The sequence below is a fragment of the Apteryx mantelli genome, chromosome 5 (genome assembly GCF_036417845.1).
Source record: "Apteryx mantelli isolate bAptMan1 chromosome 5, bAptMan1.hap1, whole genome shotgun sequence".
Classification (NCBI taxonomy): Eukaryota; Metazoa; Chordata; class Aves; order Apterygiformes; family Apterygidae; genus Apteryx; species Apteryx mantelli.
Genome location: NC_089982.1, coordinates 73,930,178 through 73,951,698, shown reverse-complemented (window position 1 = coordinate 73,951,698; position 21,521 = coordinate 73,930,178). Strand labels below are relative to the sequence as shown.

Below are 21,521 nucleotides of genomic sequence, written 5' to 3'. Positions count from 1 at the left end.
AAAACAAAACAAAACCAGTCCTTTAAAGTAATTGCACAAAGTTACTGCTTAATCACAATTGAAAACCTGAACTCACGCTAGGGTTATTGAAACATTCATTGTATATGATATATAAGTAGCAAAGAGGACTCTAACCACTTTGGTCTAGTAACTGTTCTAATCTTAGAGTGCAAAGTATGAGAGAAAATTTAAAAGTTAGAAAAGGAACAGTTTTTTTTCATAGTGGAGAGAATATTATCAAGTATATGGTAGCTTAAGGTACATTCTATCCTAAATGGAAATGACACTTGCTGTGAATGTGTTCTGCCTCCTATACTCCTGATGACCTCCAGGTGGTGCTTTTTTATGAGTTGTGTTTCATAATATCTATATTCTGAAAGACTTACACTTTTTGGTTCTCTCATTCAGTGGTGATATCTTCAACTGGTGCTTCTGATGTGTCTTTGTAGTATGAGGAGATAAAAATTTCAAAGTAACAATAAATCTTGCATATACTTTCCTTCTGCATAATGGAAGACTGTTAGAGGTCAAATCTAGTTACAGTAAATACGAACCATTCTCTGGTATAGTATACATGGAAATTTCTGTATTGTGGGCAGAGCTAAAAATAGGACTAATAAAGTATATGTGTGTATGTATATGTATTTGATCCTATGCCATAATTTTTATAGTAGTCATCTCTAATTACTAGCCCTCATCCTATTTTAAATTAATTGTGTAAGATCTTTTGTTGAATTAGAAAGTTCTTGATGAAGAACAGCCAGTGAATCTTATTTTTCATAGGAGATGATAACTAGTGATGCTAATTTCCACAGGTTGAAAATTTCTGTAATTATTAATTTATGCCTTAAATTTTCTGTGTTAATAGACTTTGAGCTGGCCCAGGCTCTGTGCCCTTTCCCTTTGCTTACATTCTCTTGAGGGAGGTGCTACTTTTCTGATATTTTCTTCCTCCTTCCTCCATTCCTCGTTGACCAAAAGAATTGAACAGCATAAGGGCTTTAGCAAATACCTGTGATTCCACTGAAAACTCTGTGGTAGTCCATTTTCCGTGTGATAAGATTGCTACAGCTGGGGGACTTCTGCAGAGATTATTGCAAGAATTGTGCTTATGAACAGTTTAGTTACTAGGGGTTTCCTTCTTATGGTATGATAGATGTGTCAGAAAGAAGCAAAGTAGTGAGTAACAGACATAATTCCCCCTAGTTATTCCATCCCATGACCCTGAGCTTATCACTGACAATTGGCCTTAGGAAATTTTATTTGATTCTATCTCCTCAAAGGAAAAGCAGGACTATAAAATAAAAGTGATGGAAAAGAGAGGGCGACTTGAGAGGAGACTGAATTGGATTTTGTTTGCCTAAAAGTAATATATTACAGTTCTAGGAAAACTCATTGCATTGTGTGCATTGACTCTTGGATGCATGACTAGTCTCATGGTATATATGTCTATACCAGCTTTTAGTCACGTCCAAGTATCCACATGCCTGGAGCTGATTATGTTCATGCTACTTACTGAGCAAGAGCTTGAGTTTTTGCTGGCCCTGCCATAGAACTTGGCTCTGCCTACTTGCAGTTTGAGAGCATCCTGTAATTTTCCTGGTCAAAGAGACAGCAGGGAAATGTGAATTAATATTGTTGACAGACAGAGAACAGAGAATCAACATAACATTAGTTGAATGAGAAGCTGCAGTAACTTGGACTGGTTACTGATGGAGATGGGTTGTGGGAATACAAAATTTGTCTTCTGACTTTTAAGTACGAATCATCTTGTGCTTGGTACAAACAGAGCAGCGGTAGAGACTTCTGAAGAAAATGTGGAGGGAGGAATAGCTAGACGGAAGGGATGAATTTGGGAAGAGAGAAGAAAAGTTTCTTATTGCCAGGACTAGTTGAAAATTAGATATATTTTATATATGTGTATGTGCATACACACACACACACACACACACACACACACACACACACACTCCTAAATACTTTTATTCTTTAAGGAAGGAGAAATATATTTTTTCCCTTGTTTTCACCTTTTTTCTCTTTGGTTTGTAATTCACGTTTTTAATTTTTTGGAACTTTTCAAAATACCTCTCCACCCCCTATGCACTTTGGTAAAATGTTTTGTCTTGTGAGGGAGAGAAGAACATTTTAATGTATTTATAAATAAAGTGAGGAAGCATCATAGATGAGAAATTTTAAGTCAAACTGGTCCAATGCCTGCCCTGCCAAATGGCAGCAGTAATATATTTGAAAATGTCCTAGTAACTATCACTGTATAAAACTGTAGGAATTCTCATGCATGTGCAGTGTTGACCTGGAATTTGAACACTGTCAATGTCGGCTGTTGGAAAGAAAAAAGAAAAAAAAAAGGTTGACATGTAGGTTAGTTTCCTTCCAAGTGGTCCTGTATTATCCTTTAGGCCCTAATGTGAAGACAGGACTTCAGGCCTTCTTTACAGATGAAGTGGAAGGAAAATCAAAAAGAGCAAGACTAAAGAAATAAGGAAGCCATGGTAGTGAAATGGAGCACTTAGGACAGGACACTTTCCTCTTGTCTCTACTGCAGGTCCAGCATAGGGAGATGTTTTGAATATTGGAACAGATACTTAATGAAAAGCAATAGGACTGATTGCTTCTTTGAATGTATTGTGCTCGGTCTCAAATTATGCTTTCAAAAGAAAATGAATTTCTTGAGCATACTTTGTATTTTTATTGATAGTAGAGGATCATATTCTGTTTCAGATAAACTAGTTAAATGCCGAATCTAGAAACACTGAGTTGAAATCATCAAAGGAAGCCATGTAAACTTTCAATTTTTTTAATTTAATCAATATATTCAGAAATAAGTGCTCACCCAGATGTGGTGTTGGGATTGTACCATTTTCATCCTCTCTGTTTTCTACATACATTTCCTCTCTGAGGAATTCAAATGAAAATGATAGGATTCATCTGATCAAATATTGATTTCTACATGGCTCAGGTGAGATACAGATGTCTCACTCTGGAGAGAAATTAGTAGCTTGAAGATGAGATTCCTCTCCTCTGCAAGTAGATGTCTAAATAGGCCACGTGAGTTTTGTTCTAAAATTTCTCTCCATGGGCTATAAAGGCAGGCTAAAATGAGTTGCATTATACATGGAATAAACAGTGAAAGTGTATTTCTGTTTATGGTCTGTGCAAGATTTTTATCTCATATAGATGATAACCTGTATATAATAGTAGAAGAAATTATGGGTATATTTATCTTAACCAACTTCTCAGAAGGAGAAGTTACTGATGCAAATCTTTTGCTTTGCTTTTCCAAGAATTGTTAAATGTAAAATTATCATTAACATAGTGAATTGTCCAAGTTAGACTGCTGCAGTTGTATCTATTTCCAACTGTGTCCCACTCTTCTTAACAAAATGAAGTAGGAAATAATTGATGAGAATTAGGTTTCATGAATGTGGTCAGATAAGCCCAGACTTGAAGGCATAAAAAGGTTCCTTTATTGTGGTAATAAACAGTCTTACACCTGTGCAGCCTGTGCCTATTGCACTCATGTGCTGTTGTAGCTTTTCCTGAACAGGTCCTTTTACTTTCCTGCTTCCTTAATTTTCAGTGTGCTGTGAGTGGGCATTCTCCATGTTTTTCTGTCAATATTAATATTTTCCTGACAGTGGTTCCTGTTAGCTAGAATAGAATTGATAGCATGCTTTTTATGGTCTTTAAGACAGCTTACAGCATGAACAATCTGTTAAGCTAGTTGAGTTAGCCTTTTTACTCCTGCTATGTCTAAATAACATTAGTTCAGCTGAAAGGCTTTTGAAACTACTGAGGATTTAATTATTTTTTGCAGTTAGGTATCTGTGTTATCTCCGTAGCAATGTAAGAGCGCTAGGTTACAGTTGCTAGTGTAGTGTTTAACAGAGCACTCTCAAATACCAAGGGACATATGGATCCTTAGCAGAGCGCTGGCAACCAGCTCAGCTCCCTCTGAGGTAAGGAGCGCCATAGCTGTGATTGCAAGGTGTTTAGAGGAGTAATATATTGACTGTGTACGTTCAAGTGTTGTAGGACTTTTTTTTTCTTGGAGTTGAAGCTGCCTCAGCCAGTAGAGATTTTTTCTATGTTAATGTGGCATTGGACTTGTTGGAAGAAAGATATGCCAGAGGTGAATCTTGTTTTGCTCATCACAGCATGCTTTCTCAGTTTTCTGTGAATTTTGATAGTGAAATAATCAAGAAACTCTGGAAAATTTTTTTTTTACACCCATAGAATGGAATTACAGTGATGCCGTGATTGATGGAGACATGAGTTTAAAAATAAGCATAATTGCCCATTTTGTTTGGAAATTGCAGGACTCTGAAGATCTGTTTCTTTATGTAAAATGAATGAATAAATGAACTGTATTTGTGATAGTGGAAAGTCTGCACACCGGTGTGATGGAGTTCATATTTCTTGTTTTATATTTTTCTTTTTTTATCTGTCTCTGTGCTTTGGTGTGCCTGTATTTTTCTGGCTGCCAAGAAATGACATATAAGCATGAAGGTAAGAAGTTGCAGATTAGTTCATCTGATTGCATTACAGGGAAATTCCTCTTGGTTCAGTTTCATTGTGTTTGATTAATTACTTGAAAATAAGATAAATCCGATTCAAACCATTAAAAATATGAGCGTTTGTTGAAATCTACCTATATTTATCTGTGTATCACTATTTATTTATAACATTCTAAACCTATATTTATTGAGCAATAGACTTCAGTAGATGTCTTAATACTTTGGTTGTAAAGACCTAATGCATAATTTTACTTTAAAATTATGTCAAAGCATTGATATAAATCTGCATGAAAACTACTTGCCATGAAGTATATGGCAATAGTCAGTGCAAGTTAGAATTTAAATCAGTAGTTTTCAGCAACTGATGTTACTATTTTCTTAGTCATCATTTAGAAGTAACGATTAAATATACAAATAAAGATAACAGAATATTTAACTTGTTAATTTAGAATGTTCCCACGTTTTAAGAAAAGCTTGAGTGAAAATCATGTATACTTACAAAAATCCAGTCAACAGTAGGTATTGTACATGTTTATACGTCCTTTTCAAAAGCCAACTTGGTTCAACTTTTGAGCTACATATGGAATCTTCCTAGAAGTCGCTATATTTATTTATGTCTTATTATTTATTATAGCATTTATCAACAAACTTTGTATGACTCAGATGTCTCCATTTTTTTCCTCTACAGCTGTTCCCTTATCAGTCAATTTGTTGGGTTTTTGCTATGAATCACTTCTTGAAGCTAATTGCTTCGAATACTAGATGATCAACAATAAAAACAGCTATTTTGTAATTATCCCATGAAGGAATTCATACGTGTGTGCTTAATATACAATGGCTAAATACCATATCCCTATTGCTGTGGAAAGTATCTGCTCCACAAAACAACAAATATGCAGCTTCTCTGTAGAGAGAGAGGTCATAAATAAACAAATAAATGATTCACTTTTAACCCCAAATATTATAGCCAGCCTGTATAGTATTTAACATTTTTTTTACTTCTGACATGCCTTGAAGGTTTGGAATTTTTCACTGTTATGGCAAATACTAACATTTTTATATAATTCCCTCCCATCTAATAATTACATATGTTATTTATTAATATAGGTACATTAATTTTCCTCAGTCTTTGTTGCTGGTGAAATGTTTAAATGTAGCTAATATCTTTTGTCAAAATGGCAGCATTGCGATAAATATCTTTCAAAATCTATATACGTTTATGTAAAATCAAAAACACTGTTTTAATATTGTTTTTCACTCCTTGAAACAGTGTGTGGGTGTATCTGCATGCATATTAAAAGGAAGATATACTTAAGCTGAGTTATCTACGAAAGTGGCTGTAGCTTGTGAAATAGCAAAAAAAAAAAAAACCCCACAAAACCCATAAGTATGATGAGTTTTATCCTCAGTTTAAACTGATCTGCTGTTGATCTTCATGGGTATTATAACCTCTGTGTCCTATATATGATAATACACTAGCGTTATGCCCTCTGTCTTTTACAAGTCCCTTCTACCAGCCCTTCCAAAGTGAAGACAAGCTAGTATGGGCAGAAGAACAGGATACAACAGTACTGGTACAGAAGTCTGTATGCAGCTTGGTTTTGGGCTTACTCTTAGCATCTTTGACTAAAAGGTGTCTGCACTGTGGAATGAGGATGCAGCTTTCATGAAAGTCTCTTGGTTTTTGTTTTGCTGCCCTCATCTTCTTTACCTCCATAGAATTCACCTTCATTTTTATGAAGCTGTATCTAATCTGTTTGGAATCAGAAAAAATACTTCCTGATGAGATGACCTGGCAAAAGGGATTGCAGATTTGTTTGTCTTGTAGCCTTTCTTACAGCTTGAGAATAGCACAGTTTGGTTAGCCCTAGTTTCAACTCCCAATATATTCTTGGCATATTGCTATTAAATGATTGTAGGTTGCAACCAGTATTCTGTGTCCATTGGTGAAGCAGGACAGAATGGTGTAGCATGTGAATGCTGGAGAAAAGAAGCACATGATCCCAGGGAAGTGCATTTGTCTGGTGCCATGGACACAGTTCTGCCTAATCAAAGCATCATAGTGCTTCCCAGACAACAGAGATAACAGTAATGTGTCTTTACAGGTTTTTAGTACTATACTCCTCCTTTTCTTTACTTTTGAATAGACTAAATAGTAACTTTAGCGATCTAGTAGCCTGGAAAAGGTAGGCTGGTTTCTAAAATTGTTCCAAAGCTTTTTACCTTCATTCTAGCACCGTATTTAACTGTATGGATATGTAGAATTGTAGTCTATTTGGAAAAGATATGACTTTTTTTTTTCTCTTGCTAATATATGAGCATATAACATTCTTTCAAAAGGAGTTTCTTGTAGAAGCAGTTAATTCAAAAATGCAGTTGAATGAATTTCTTAAATTATTATTTTAAGAGCTCATCTTAAGTACACCAATTAGATAGTACAGGATAGTGCCTTGAAGCTGTCTTCTGTAGCTTGAGTGGGATTAGCTGTGCTGTGATGAAACAAATGTGGATTTGTTTAGTTAGTCACAGTAATGAGACTGAGACTTGGTGGACCATGGTAGCATGGGCTGCTGCCTGTAAATGCAGCACAACATATCCCAACTAGCTTGAGTTTACAGTGCCACTTCATACAAGGTAGAGACTTTTGGTTCTCAATGAGAGTATTGTTGAGCCAAAGGTATATTTCAAATGTTAGGGGGCTTAGTGAGAAAGTGAAGATAGTGCTTCTTCGATCTACTGGAAGAATGTTTAAAGTTAAAGATAAGTCTAGAAGTCTGCAGTGAACAAGAAATATTTGGAATCCATCATGAGACTGGGCATTATGGGTAAAATAAAGCCTTTCAGTACCTTGAATCGTACCATTCAGCCAGTTTGGCTTTGATGAGACGTAAGACGTCTGATGTTCTGAACTAATTACAGCTGATCAAAATTTCATCCTTTTGGGCTAACTTAATGAGCAGAGCTATTATTTGCTCACATACAACCTCTGCTTTATACTTGTTTAAAAAAAAAAATCAACAGTGAATCAAGATCTGTGATCCAACATCATCAGTGCCTTTTAGTATATATAGAGAGATGGATTTTCTTTCATCTTCCCTACCTCTCTCCACTAGCCTCCCTGACTGGATATTTGATAACCTTATTCCTTTCTTCCAGCAATACCAATCTTTTTCTTCATTTTCCTGTTCCTCTGTCTTTGGATGGGTTATCAGAGGTGCAGGTTATATTTCATTATAGAAAGGTAACTGTGGAAACACTTGTTTCATGTGAAAAGTTATGGGAATGTTTTGTATTAATTGAAAACAGTTAACTTTAATTCTATTTTGGAAGGAAAAGTACTTGGAAAACTGTTTTCCCCATTAAATGTCTAAGCAATATTTTTATTTTTTGAACAGCAGAGTTTTCTGTAGACAGTTGCTGCTTTCTCAGTATGTATCATCAAACTGATGGAAGGGGAAATCTTGAAGGGTGATAGATTATTGTAGTTGTGATTTACTAATAAAAATAGTATTTTTCACAGTGAATAGTGTACTATTCACATACCGTCTACTCATTTTCACTATTTTTCTGCAAGCTTGAATTCAATGGATTGTGTTATGTGCAATTTTAAAATCTGCATTGAAAAGCTTATTTTATGTTTTTGCTTTGTCATACTGATAGTGGAGCAAACTTTGAAAAAAGTTGAAAATGGCAGTGTTGGAGAAATAAATGGAAAGCAGCAATGCATACTTTTAAGTAGAATTTTGCACAATAGATATTACAAATTAATTTGACTTTTTTTTTTTAACTAGTATGAATGACAAACTTTGTTCCACATAGCTCTTCAGAATATTTTTTTCTCTTTTGGTACCAAATCTTATATGTTATATCATAGTAGGTTATTTTCTGCTGAATGCATATTACATTTCTCCACTGTTTTTGAAAGAATTTTGTAAAATCTGTATGATTTCGGTAATCATGTTATATATACTTGTACTAAAACATTGTTATACTGGCAATTATGTGCCATGTGCAGTTCAATTCTTGGAGGTGCTTAAGCAAGCAAGCAATTAATTTTGAAAAGGTAACTAATTTACTGGGATTCAGGGAATAAGGGGTTACAAAGAAACCTTCTTTCCTTCCACTCTGCAGAGGGTTGTCTTCCCAGCCTCCCTCATTCTGGGATTTTGAACACATCCCACAGTTCTTACATGAATGAGTACAATGAGAAAATTGGAGTCAGAAAAATTTCTCAGATAGACCCCATATCCTTGTGGCTATGAACGCAGATATTTTAGAAATAAAACTAAAATAACAGTCAGAGAGGTCCTGGCTGCTGTTAACCAGGTTGTTGAGGTTTTCTGTTTTGTTAGTAACTAAGAAAAACTAACTTTTCAGAGGCATGTTGTGGAGACATTTTTTGGATTTGATGAAGAATCCGTTGATTCAGAAACATCATCTGTAACTTCATATAATACAGATAAAACAGACAGGACACCAGCAACACCAGAAGAAGATTTGGATGATGTAAGTAGTAGCTCTTATCTTCTACAAAAACGAACATGGAGTATAAATGTAAATGTTTTTCAGCTATTCTGCCACAGGAATTCAGAAAGATTTGACAGAGAGTTGTTTGGTTTTGTCTCAAGCACAGTAACATATACACAGTCATTGCAATAGAATTAATGAATAAGCCGACATTCTGCCTGATAGATTTGGCAGGATATTGGTCCGAGAAATAAAATTGTTTTTCTCCAACCTTTTCTTAGTAGTCAGAAGAAGAAAATAAATAGGCAGGTTGTTTTGCCAAGAGTAGATAGTTACTACACAATAGTTTGTCTTAGAACCTTATAATTTATTTGACTGTTTTGCTACAGCCAGGATTTTCTTGCTGTACTTAACGATATTGAGAAAGGCTTTTGCAAATCATTAAGGCTTAAATGATCATAGGTAGTAAATACCCACTGACATGTTTTGTCTGGGCTGTGCATTACACAGCTGGCCTACTTGCAGTGCTGAGGATAAACATGAATTAGATGATCTTTTCAACTTTCTTTCTTGTTCACTGACTTTTGCCTCTTACTCTTCAGTCAGAACTTTTCATCCACACTCTTGGCCAAAAATAGCCTTTTAAAATGTTTCTAATTATCTTGTTTATAAAGGCTTCTTCTTTTGCTAGGTTTAATATCTAGTAATATTATAATCTTTTTCCTTGGAGTTTGAGTTCCTGGAGCAAAAATTAATTAAAGGAAGGAAATTTCTTGCCCTCAGGAGTGTAAGAAAGACCTTGAAAGTGTGGATGGCAGTTGTTCAAAAATCAGAAGCAAATTAAGATGTCAAAATGACTTCAGATTAAAAAAAAAGAAAGAAAAAAAAAGAAAGCCGTCTTATGGCTTTTGAAATATAACCTCTGTCTTTGTGTGCTTGGTGCTGGTAAGATTATTTTATCCTGGCACAGTAAACGCAAAGAGTAAAGGAGTAAAGTACTGCATGGCAAGTAGGCCCCCTTCTGAATTGTAGCACTGGAGTTGCTGAGGAAAGTGATGTACAAAGCTGTTCTCTCTCATCTTTCCCCAGTCAGTTTCTTGCCCTTTCTATCTATTGCTACCTTATATATTAATTTATACTGTCTTGAAATTATAAGATAGATACAGTTACTAATCTCTATTTCTGTCTCACCTTGAAATCATCTTTCCTTCCACTTCTACTTGTGTGTCATTTTTTAAGCCTTTATTGAACTTTGAAACTCAGTAGTTTTTTTGCATGTTGTATGTGTGTATTATATCTGTACATATGCACACATTATGTATATATTTTTCTTTGCACACACAAAAACACTTTTCTTTTCCTCTTCATTAAGAGCACACCTAAAGAAGAAGCTGAACTAAGGTTTTGCCAGCTAACAAGAGAGTATCAAGCTTTGCAAAGAGCATATGCGTTGCTTCAAGAACAAGTTGGTGGAACCCTGGATGCAGAGAGAGAAGCAAGGGTAATTTTTGACTGAAAATGATTTTTAGTTTTGAAATAGTTGAAAAAGCTGAAAAAATTCTGAATGGAAGGAGATGTCTTTGCAGATCAGTAAAATGCAAAACACTAATCACATTACAATGTTTCTGAGGATTAGAGAATGTTATCAGTAAGGCAACTACTTATATTCAGCTGGTGTGATCAGAACAAAGATGATATACTTTATTCTAACATGCACAATATGTTACAGATTTCAGAAGTAAGAAACTCTTATAGAGAAAGATATCCCAGCAAACTTGCACTTTGGATAGTAACATGATGGATTTAAAGTGAATCAGGGAATAGGTTGTAATAAGTACTTTTATTATATGAGTATATTAAAAGTCTGATTCATATCTGATGTGGGAAGAATTTCTCTTCAAACTTTTTGTAGAGAGTGTGAAATCACAGAGTAGTTGGAGTTGGAAGAGACCTCTGGAGCTCATCTGGTCCAAGCCCCCTGCTCAAGCAGAGTCACCTACAGGAGGTTGCCCAGGACCATGTCCAATTGGGTTTTGAATATCTCCAAGGATGGAAACTCCACAACCTCTCTGGGCAACCTGTCCCAAAGTTCAACCGCCCTCACAGTAAAGAAGTGTTTTCTTATGTTCAAGTGGAATTTCCTGTGTTTCAAATCATAATTTGTTTTTAAAATCTCAGATCAAAAAGTATTCTTCCAGCAAAAAGTACTTAATCAACTGTTGTTCGTATTAGATCAGCATGTGCGACTGTTTGACACTCTCTGAAAGGAATGTATTTTTATCTGCACAGCAAGGTCTGTACTACAGGTATTTGAGATATGAGAGAGACTCATATTCTGTTTTCATTTTCTTACCTCTCTACCTGTCTGCCACTATTGTTCTACTAATCACTTGCTGTTTAGTGCAGGGTTGAGGTTAGCAGAAGTCATGCCATCTTCCACTCTGTTTTTCCAAGCTAGTGAGGAGAAGAATCACTTCATAATGAACTGGTGAACTCTGACTAATATTTTCAGTCCCCAGATCTATCCGCTGAACAGCAGATGAACAACAGTGGATAAAAGGACTGAGTTTACTAGATCCAAAATCTCTTCTGCTCTGTCACAACTTCTTGCAGGTAGGGGCATGTCTAGAAATGTAGCATACAGGCCACCCTCTATTTGAATGGCTACTGTGATCACAGATCAAAACACATGTAACATCCGAATGGGCAAGTAATAGCCATAGGATTGGGAGCTTCATCACCTTTGCCTCATGTCCTTCATTCTGCATCAAGTACATCTTGAACCTATATACCTCTTCTGAAATGGCTTCAGATGCTGGATCACATCAGGACTTGACGACACCATATACCACATGTAACACAAGATTACTTGAATCTTGTTGTCCATGAGCTTTTAATATTTATGAATGATATTATTAAAATAATGTTTTTCATTTCACTCTCAAATTTGCTGGAACTGCATGTACATCCGAATTATCCAAATTATTTGTTTCTTGAGAGATTTCTGTTTCTTTTGAGGAATTTGGACCCTGCTTTTTTTTTTTTCCAGATTGACGTTGTGTTGAATATGTATTTCATTTCCTTTCTTTCTAGAACTGAGCTACCATTGTTCTAGCTGAGAGGTATTGATTAATTTTTTCCAGACTTTTATCCCTCTAACAAAAAATGTCCTGAGAGTTGTCCAATTACATCAATCTAGAGAGCAAGTGTTCACATTGGGTTTAATATGTCATGGAGTAGTATCACTAGGCAAATATTATGCCAGATGTACAATATAGATTTTATTTCTTACAATTTTTATATAAATGGGGCTAAAATTTTAAAGAATTAGAAATGCTTGATGCAGTGGTGACTTTAATGCTATTTAGCTGATGGGAATCTGAACAGAAAATTTTATAATAGACAATGACTAGAGAGGAAGGTATAATAAGCGGGAAGACAAGGGAAAAGGTGGTCTTGCTGCTGAATAGGGCACGGGACCTGGTGACAAAGGCCACGTAAAAGGCTGAGAAACTCAATGCCTTCTTCACCTTGGTCTTTACTGGGAAGACTGGCCTCCAGGAATCCTGGGTCCCTGAGACCAGTGGGAAAGTTGAGAACAAAGGAAGACTTACCCTTGGTGGAGGAGGATCAGGTTAGGGAACACCTGAACAAACTGGACATACACAAGTCCATGGGACCTGATGGAGTGCACCCATGAGTGCTGCAGGACCTGCATGATGTCACTGTGAGGCCACTTTTGATTATTTTTGAAAGGTCACAGTGATTGGAGAAGGTTCCTGAGGTCTGGAAAGAAGCAAATGTCACTCCTCTCTTCAAAAACAGCAAGAAGAAAGATCTGGGAAACTACAGGCTGGTCAGCTTCACCTTGATCCCTGGAAAGGCAATGGAGCAAATCTTCCTGGAAACCTTTTCCAGACATGCAAAGCACAATAAGGTGATTGGGAGTAGTCAGCATGGATTTACGAAGGGATTTACCTGATGGGGAAATTAAAGAAGATGGAGCTAGACTCTTTTCAGTGGTATCCAGTAACAGGACAAGAAGCAATAGGCACTAACTGAAATACAGGAAATTCCATTTAAACATAAGAAAAAGCTTTTTTTAGTGTGAAGGTGATCAAACACTGGAATAGGTTGCCCAGAGAGGTTGTGGAGTCTCCATTCTTGAGGACATTCAAAACCCAACTGGACAAAGTCCTGGTCAGCATGTTCTAGGTGACCCTGCTTTGTGGAGTGGAGTTGGGCTAGATGATCTCCAGAGGTCCCTTCCAACCTCAACCTTTCTGTGATACTGAAACATTTTTAAAAGTTAGTAAAGCCAACCAGCTTTTCCTGTGCCCCCCACACTAAAAGAATGCCCTGAACCCCAAAACGGTAGAAACTTGTTACATTTTGTGGCTTGTTACATATTACCACCTTGTTTCATGTTACCATCATTCTATTGTGCCACCACAGCATATTGCTAATAATAAAGGAAAAACAAGATTTTAATGAGATTTAAAAAGTACTAGTGGGGATGGACCCTATTTATCGCCAAGGTAAGAGATGCCACGGGCTTAGAGTGATTAACAAAGTATTTAAAAAATTGTGTATTGCTGGATTGCTGATGGTTATTGAGCACACATTGCTCACTTCACTATTATTTCCTCCACATTTCCTCTGGCAAACTTTTAAAATCAATTTATGGAAAGGGCATGTTTTTGTGGGCAGAATTTCTGTGTCTTTATAAGCAAAGCCTTTCAGAGGAAAGTTACACAAGAATGCAGAGTACTTGACAGTATCTGGAGTAATTTAGAGCTAAGAATGTTAGTCTATTATACCTAGACCCAGGATTTAGGAAATTCAGAGTTTACTTTAAAATGTTTCATGTTTTGTTTCTTCAAGGTTGTTCGAAATGGTTCTCAACTGAACTTTTTTTTCTGTGAAATGCACTTCCTATATAGCCAAATTATTGCCCTACAGTATTGCTAGAGTTCTCAGTGTCTTACAAAAGTCTAATCATATTAAAGATCCTCTTTCTAAGTAGGAAAACTGAGTCAGGAAAAGGAATAGGGACTTTGGAGATCATTTCTCAGTCTCATTGCAGACCTAGAGAGAGAAGTGGGTGCTCTAATGGCACAGGTTACTGCTTTCACCTGTTAGCCTGTTTTCCTTCATGATACTTGAACTTTTTTGTTTCACTCTGTGATATATGATAACAGATAGGAAGACTGAAGAACATTTATGGCAGTAACCCACTATTAAGTGTCTTTTGGTTGAAATAAGAGGAATTACTTTTTCCCTTGCCATTGTTGTGGCAATTTCTACTATTCCTTAGGGCTGTTATAATGTTAACAGTATCATATAATCACGACTGTTTTTCATTTAGTCTCAAGGATGAGAGTAAATTTTTTCTTAAAAAAAAAAAAAAAGTGTGGGGAGCATAATTACATTTACTATTAAAGTAAGATTTCACAGGCACTCATGTATTTGACAGTTATATGAAATTCTCTTATATTTCCTTTGTGTTCTTGGGAAGGGAGGCACTGGTATGAATATTTTTGGTAATAACATTTTTCTTTTTAATCTTGCAGGCAATTGCAGAATTTTCCTTTAGTAGACTTTGGAATAGTTACTTTTTCTTTTTAACAGCATTTCTGGTCTTTTTTGTTACATTCATACAAATCTGTCATTTGACAGAGGCTGAAGGTTTTCAGTAGGTAGATTTCTGTGTTGTTAGTTTTGTAGGGCCAAATGGTCTGTTGGAATGAACAGCTACTACTACTTTTGGATGAGGTTTAGGGTAAAGCACAAAAGCCAAAGTTGCAGAAGGAACTGCCTGTAGGAATTTCTGAACGGCCTGGGTGAAAGAGTGCCTGAAGTGGGGTGAAAAAATACTTGCAGTAGCTCAAGCAGCCTCAGCATTTGAGGATCACCAGAGACATCCTTTGTTTTGGTACTCCTTTTGTTTAGTACCTTGTGTGATCCAGTCCCTTTTGGGGTACCTCTGGACTCGGTAGGCAATATCTACTTGATAGTTTAGGAATCATGTAAAATGAGGGAAACTGAGTGGCACATGCTGTTTATGGGATAAATGAATTATTTTGGGTCAATATCTATTGTTTGCACATAGGCCTATTTAAAAATCACAGTTTAAATGGTAACAGTTTATTCAATGCTTGTTGCAATTCTGTCTTGCCTTTTTGTCCCCAATTGCCTTGAGTTACTAAAGTTTACAAATACCTTCTTTTTTAACTTTTTTTTTTCTGGGAGAGCTTTGTCACTGAATATGTGATGATGATAACATGTTTTTAGTCTAGGAAGGAAAATGCTGCTAAACTGATGAATTTAAATATTCTGAGGCTTAAATACAATAGCAGTTATTTTAATAAAAAGCATCAAAATGTGACTGGATGGCCCATGAGTGGGCAGAAAGTATTCTTATTTTAATTTTGTGTGTGTTATATCTGCCTCTCTATCTAGATGTGCATGCATATATACACACTTTTTAATTTTTTTTTTCCAGACTCGTGAACAACTGCAAGCTGATCTTCTCAGGTGCCAGGCAAAAATTGAGGACCTGGAGAAAGCTCTAATAGAGAAAGGGCAGGTAACAGGCTCTCTTAATGTCCTCTACCACATGATTTTCTCCCTTGCATGCAGTGGTGCCCTTGCCATCTTCATTGCTTGCTGGTGTGTTAGTGTGACTGATGCAGCTTAGTTACTACTCCAGCAGTGGAGTGCTCAAATAAAGGAATGTATTAGGTAGCCTAGAAGAATGCCATTAAAGATTAATTTTCTAACACATAATACACCAGAGCGTAATATGCTAATCACACGTATGTGCATTCTAAATACTGCTCCCATTGTCATTCAGTCCAGGCATTTCTCTTATTTCCTGTTTTGTTTGTCTTTGCTATAAATTTCAACAAGATGAATAGTCTACATTTCCACTGGAGAATATTTTTGGTACTAAGCCTAGAAAAATTGGAGGAGAAAAAAAAACCAAAAGCCTTCCATACACACTTTCAGCTGGAGCAATGAACTACTGAATGTGCCTGGTTATTGGAAATCACTTGCAGTGTTACCCTCCGGGGCTCAAATTCTCTGAGGACCCAACTGCTTTCAAATTCCCATACTGTCAAATAAAGTAACATCAGGCCTTATGCTTCAGTATGTCTGGTAAATGCTTAACAAAAATGTGGCCACTGATGCATATTTAATAATGTCTGGGATCTTCAGCAAGACTGCTTAGAGTTATGAGAGTGCATTTAAAAGATGATCCATTGCATAATTGCAAGGACATGCTGAGAAAATTGGGGAGTTGTTATTTTATATGTTCTTTATTGTTTGAAATAACAATTCAAACATTGCAGCTAGTATATGGTAATAAAATAAGGTATATCTGTCCATGAATACAAATTTGAAAGACTAATGATCCTGTAAGATCAAATAAAAGCAACTTAGGAATAATACTAGGTTAATGATATTACCATTTTTATGGTTTACTCTTTGTATGATAAACCTTCTGTAAGATTCTGTATGGGTACAAAGTTTTTTGGACCACATGCAAATTAAGGATAAAAAAATTTTTTCTAGCTTCCACACAAACCTCAATTTGCTTAGTAAATTATATGTAAATAAAATATTACTAAAGGTAGATATCATGTTATCTGAAAATGATGGATCACTGAGGTTTTGGAAGAATAAATAGAATTGAAGGCTACTTGAGTTCTACTGGTAACATTTTAGTGTGTAACTAGTAACATTAAAAGTGTTGTAGGCAATTGTCTAGTTGAAAACATTAACAAAATAATTGACTAAAAGGGTGTAAAATGTAAATAATATGTAGGTAAATAAGATAAGTGAACATAGATACACATGTAAGAAATGATGTCTGTGACTTTTGTTTCCAGAAAGGAATGTCAAAGGTATCCTTGGAAATTAGAATTTAATTAGTTATTACTGTATGAGATTCTTAATCACATTTACAACCTTGTATCTCTCAGTAATCCTGAGAAGGCAAACAGAGATGTGACAGGGAACAGTATAATTGTCTCTAATGAGCTAGTTTGTACACTGAGCCTTAGTTTTTCATAGAAATAGTAAAGGTGTCTCCTGGGAGCTCTAGCGCCTGCTCAGTTCTCCTAACCTGTTAGTACTTACATTCAACAAAATAAATGCTTGTGATGATAAACTGACTTCTTTGTGCACTATGTGATTTTTATTTTTTATTGTTATTTATTCTCTGCCATTTCAGTGGTGGTGGTGGTGATGATTTAATAATACTTGTGAAATGGCCATTCAGGGAGCCAGTCCCTAAAATAATTTAGGAAACAATGAACCACATGATTCTAGTGCATTATCCCAGGAATTTTTATTCACATTTTACAGCTAGGCAACAGAAGCAGCAAAGATTTTCACAGTTTTCCTGAAGTCAAACTCACAGCGGAAGATTAGAATCCTGTTATCCTGTTATTAAAAAATGATTTAAAGTTTGGCTCCTAAAATTTATGTACAATTTCAAAATAAATGTCAGTTGCTCCCATTAATCTCATATCAGCTCTGTCAGAATTCCCCTAAATGTAAAATAAGACTAACAATCAATTTCTGCAAGGTACTTTGTAGTTCCTGCATGACAAACATTATATCAAGATATTGTTATAAAATATTAATAGTAGTCAATAATAAATCTCAGAATATTGGAGTATATAATCTGCCAGATAGATTTTTGGAAAGCTCAGCACTTTCCATGACCTGGTGTGCATGTAAATCTAATTCCACTGAAATGAAGGTTTTCTCAGAAAGTCAACTTTGAACCAACTTCATTTGTCAAGAAGGACATAAAAATTGACTTTCAGTTGGGCAAATTAAGTAAACTTTTCTACAGGTCTGAACTACAGTAGTTGAACCTGCAGGTCTGCTTTAACAGTTGAACCTGCCCCTTACATGCAGGCATTGCGATAACCATCCTAAGTCTTTGATTATAACTGTTTGTCCATACCTTGAACTTTGTAAAATGCTAATTAATTTTGTTAATTTATCAAAATTTCTGTGGTTTATTTCAAAAACTCCTGACAAATGTTATGTCTTTTTAAGTACTCATTTTAGTACATTATTTTTTAGTACTTTATTTTTAGTATCATAACCTTGAAGAACTTGTTCACTACATGAAAGTTAAAATGCACTTGCCCATTCTTGTATACGAATGGGAAGAGATGAAAGAGCAATAGTATATGATAACTGTAGTGGACAGTCAGTAGACTGTCCAACTTTGAACTTCTCAAAAAATGCTAACTGTAGTAAATATTATATCATAATGTTTTGGGGGTTTTTTGCTTGAGGTATCAAGGCTATTTAAGGGATTTCAATATCCAGATTTCATTAATTTCTGGTGGGATATCAGTATGCAAATCCATGGCTGACAAAGAAAGCATCAGCTTTGATACTCTACTAAACAGATTTAGATTTCAAATAATTTTTTCTAGTTTATATAGAAAATCATTTGGTTTAGAGTTATGTCTCATGTAAGGGTTTGATACTATCTTAGTAAATTTATCAGAGCAAAATACGTTTCTCTACAGACAAAACAGTGAATTTTGGTAATATAATTCTTTAAAGCTGAATGTCCAGCTACAGCTGGCAGTGAGTTTTTGTAATTTGGGCCTTTAGAGGGATATTTGAGGCTTTCGAAGTCATGGAAACACCTAAAAGCAAAGATCAGCTTTGGAGGAAATGATCAAATGGAGATACAGAGTTTTCAGTTGGAAAGGAATATCTTATATCACTTTCCTTCCTCCATGGCCTTGAATTGCATATCTCAAAGTGTATCAGCCTGATTTGCCCTTTTAGCAGAGGGCAATAAACTACATATCACTGATGCCTATTTTCACTCCCTTTAGGTAACTAAATGTTTTTCTTGCCTTTCCTCATTGGGAATTGAGTTATATAACTCAAAATGTGATGATCCTACAACAAAGTTACGAACTATTTGCAGTGGAAAAGGAATAGTTTTGAATAGTTATTAAGCTAAGTTGAATAAATAAATGTTATAAAAATGAAATAAAATATCATAGAAATGTTAATATAATAATGTTCATCCACAATTGCTGTATGTACACATTTTAAAGTAAATGCTTAGGTGTAAAGAATTAGGAAATGGGAGAAACTGCTCCAGGGAAAGAAAGAACTTTTATTTTCTCCTTAGTTTCAAATACTATCCTTGAAATATTTATGATGGCTTTGATATGTGACACTTTTTATGCTTGAATGTGCAATGATGTCTGAAATCTTCTAATTATTATGGTTATTGTTTTTTCTTGTTTGACAACATATATAGAACTGTAATCTTTTTAATCCTGTTCTTCTTTGATAGGATTCAAAATGGGTAGAAGAAAAGCAACTGCTTATCAGAACAAATCAGGAGTTGCTAGAGAAGGTATGTATTCAGAGTCTGGGAATATTTTCACAGTTGCGGCCCTCTCTCATAAAAGGAATGGCAAGAAGAAATGAATGTGCTAAGTACTGGAACATCAATACGAAAATCACTTTATTTCTCTCCAGAAACAGAAATTCTGATAGTTTCTGATTAAAGTACCAATATGCCTTTGTACGTTTTGGGAGTGGGAGCTGCTCTTTGCTGTGGAATTGCATAATGTATAGCCCACTGTGGGACCCACACTGACTGATGTTTCTGCAAAATACAGTCTAAAATACTTACTGTAATGTAGAATCCTTGTATTTTACCAATTACACAAAGATAAATATTGTCAGGATGACTTCAGCTAATAAGATTGCCTGCTCACTTCACTCTTCCATTTTTACAAAATTTTTACATCATATTAAGTAACACTGATTTTAAGACTGTTATGTCATTTACTGGCTGAGATGGTTGGTGACTTCACAGAGCTGAGCATCATCGTTATTTTTCATTGATGCTGGTGGGAGAATTAGCAAGTACTCAGGTTGTCAAAGAACTATGTTTGTTAATTAGTAAATCGATATTAATACAATAGAAATAAAATAAGCAAAGAAAAATCCATGACTAAAAATATCTACAGCTGGACTTAATTAGACATTTACACGGGTTTTATAAGTACTATAGTACAGCCTGCCAGGTGCTACACATCTGTTTACTGTCATATAAATAAAGATCCCCCAGTTAACCTAGCCAATAGAGGAAAGTTGGCATAACAAAGAGCTGATTTTGAACTTCCGTTTTGTCATTGTTAAGGTCCCAAAATGCAAATCTGGAAAACTAAAAAGTAGGCCTTAAAGACACTCCATTTTTCTTTCATTTACTGCAAAGAGCAAATGCCTGGTTCTCTACAAGGGTGTGGAACCGGCATCATTTTGCAAGAATACAGTAGCCCCTAGGAAAGAAACATGACTTTTTGCTTCGTTCTTCTTTTTGTGCTGAGCAAAATACTTACAAATTGCATTCATGGCTTTGAGTTTGTTGTTTGGTTTTCAACAAACTAGTTAATCTTTTAAAATGAAGGGAGGTAATGCTTTCCCAACAATCTTGAAACAGTGCTGTACAGATTTGTCAGCATAGTGACACTTCCAAATAGTGTGGAACATTAAGTGCTAGCAACTGTGTTATTTAGAAAAAAAAAGGGGGGGGGGGAGGGAGGGCAAGGATAAATGAGAACAGTCTACCCAAATGTTATTGTCATCTAGTTTTGTTCACCTGATTTTTAAAAGAAAAGTTATATTGGTTAATTTGTTTAGATGCATTCATATCACTCTTCATACTGGGCTTCCAGATGATTATTCTAATAAGTCATCGCCCGTTTAGCAGTTTTTGCCAGCTTCTGAAACAAAGTTATTTTCTGATGGGATGTTCCTTTCTTATTCCTAAGACAAGGTCAAACGTGTGATGAGAAACTGAAATAAATAACAATTTTGCTTAAAGCCCTGGCCCTTAACTCAATATAATGTCTTTTCCATTGTTTACGAGGTGTTATGACGTTGCATTTGTCCTATAGATTTACAAAATGGAACAAGAAGAGCATCAGCTGAAGAACGAGATGCAGGATGCAAAAGACCAGAATGAGCTGTTAGAATTCAGAGTGCTAGAGCTTGAAGTAAGAGATTCTCTCTGTTGCAAACTCTCAAATGGAGCGGAAATTATGTTTGAACCCAAGCTGAAATTCCTGTAAAGTTTACTGATGTTTCATGCATGTTTAAGGGAAATCACTTAGGTATCTATTTTTTCAATGCTGTATCTCGGGATAATGAAATTGATACCACTGCCTTAATATGTTTTGGAGAGAGTGCTCACTAATGTTTATGAAGATGTAATATAGCTAATATATATTGCAAATAGTTTGTTTTTCATCTAATAAAATATTTTGTTTTGCAATATTTTGCCTTTTTTATTTGTTTCATTTCCATAACTACTCCTTCCCTGCATGTAAAATCACTTGGTATGCATACTACAGCCTTGGTTGGCATTGTTTCAATTAACACTCCTTCTCACGTCTTGCATGCAGTGAAATCTAGAGATCTGACACATCCATCACATCAATGTGTAAT

At 35.4% G+C, this 21,521-nt stretch overlaps 1 protein-coding gene across 1 annotated transcript in view; it reads left to right on the top strand.

Moving 5' to 3' along the window:
• LOC106498670 (janus kinase and microtubule-interacting protein 1) overlaps nucleotides 1-21,304 on the top strand; it is a 128,090-nt gene extending 106,786 nt beyond the window's left edge. Inside the window, exons 10-14 of the mRNA XM_067298245.1 lie at nucleotides 8,913-9,041; nucleotides 10,375-10,503; nucleotides 15,508-15,591; nucleotides 19,357-19,419; nucleotides 20,972-21,304. Coding sequence (XP_067154346.1) covers nucleotides 8,913-9,041; nucleotides 10,375-10,503; nucleotides 15,508-15,591; nucleotides 19,357-19,419; nucleotides 20,972-21,145 — 579 coding nt within the window. The 3' untranslated portion in view covers nucleotides 21,146-21,304. The remainder of the gene's footprint in view (nucleotides 1-8,912; nucleotides 9,042-10,374; nucleotides 10,504-15,507; nucleotides 15,592-19,356; nucleotides 19,420-20,971) is intronic.
• Nucleotides 21,305-21,521: the final 217 nt, after the last annotated feature.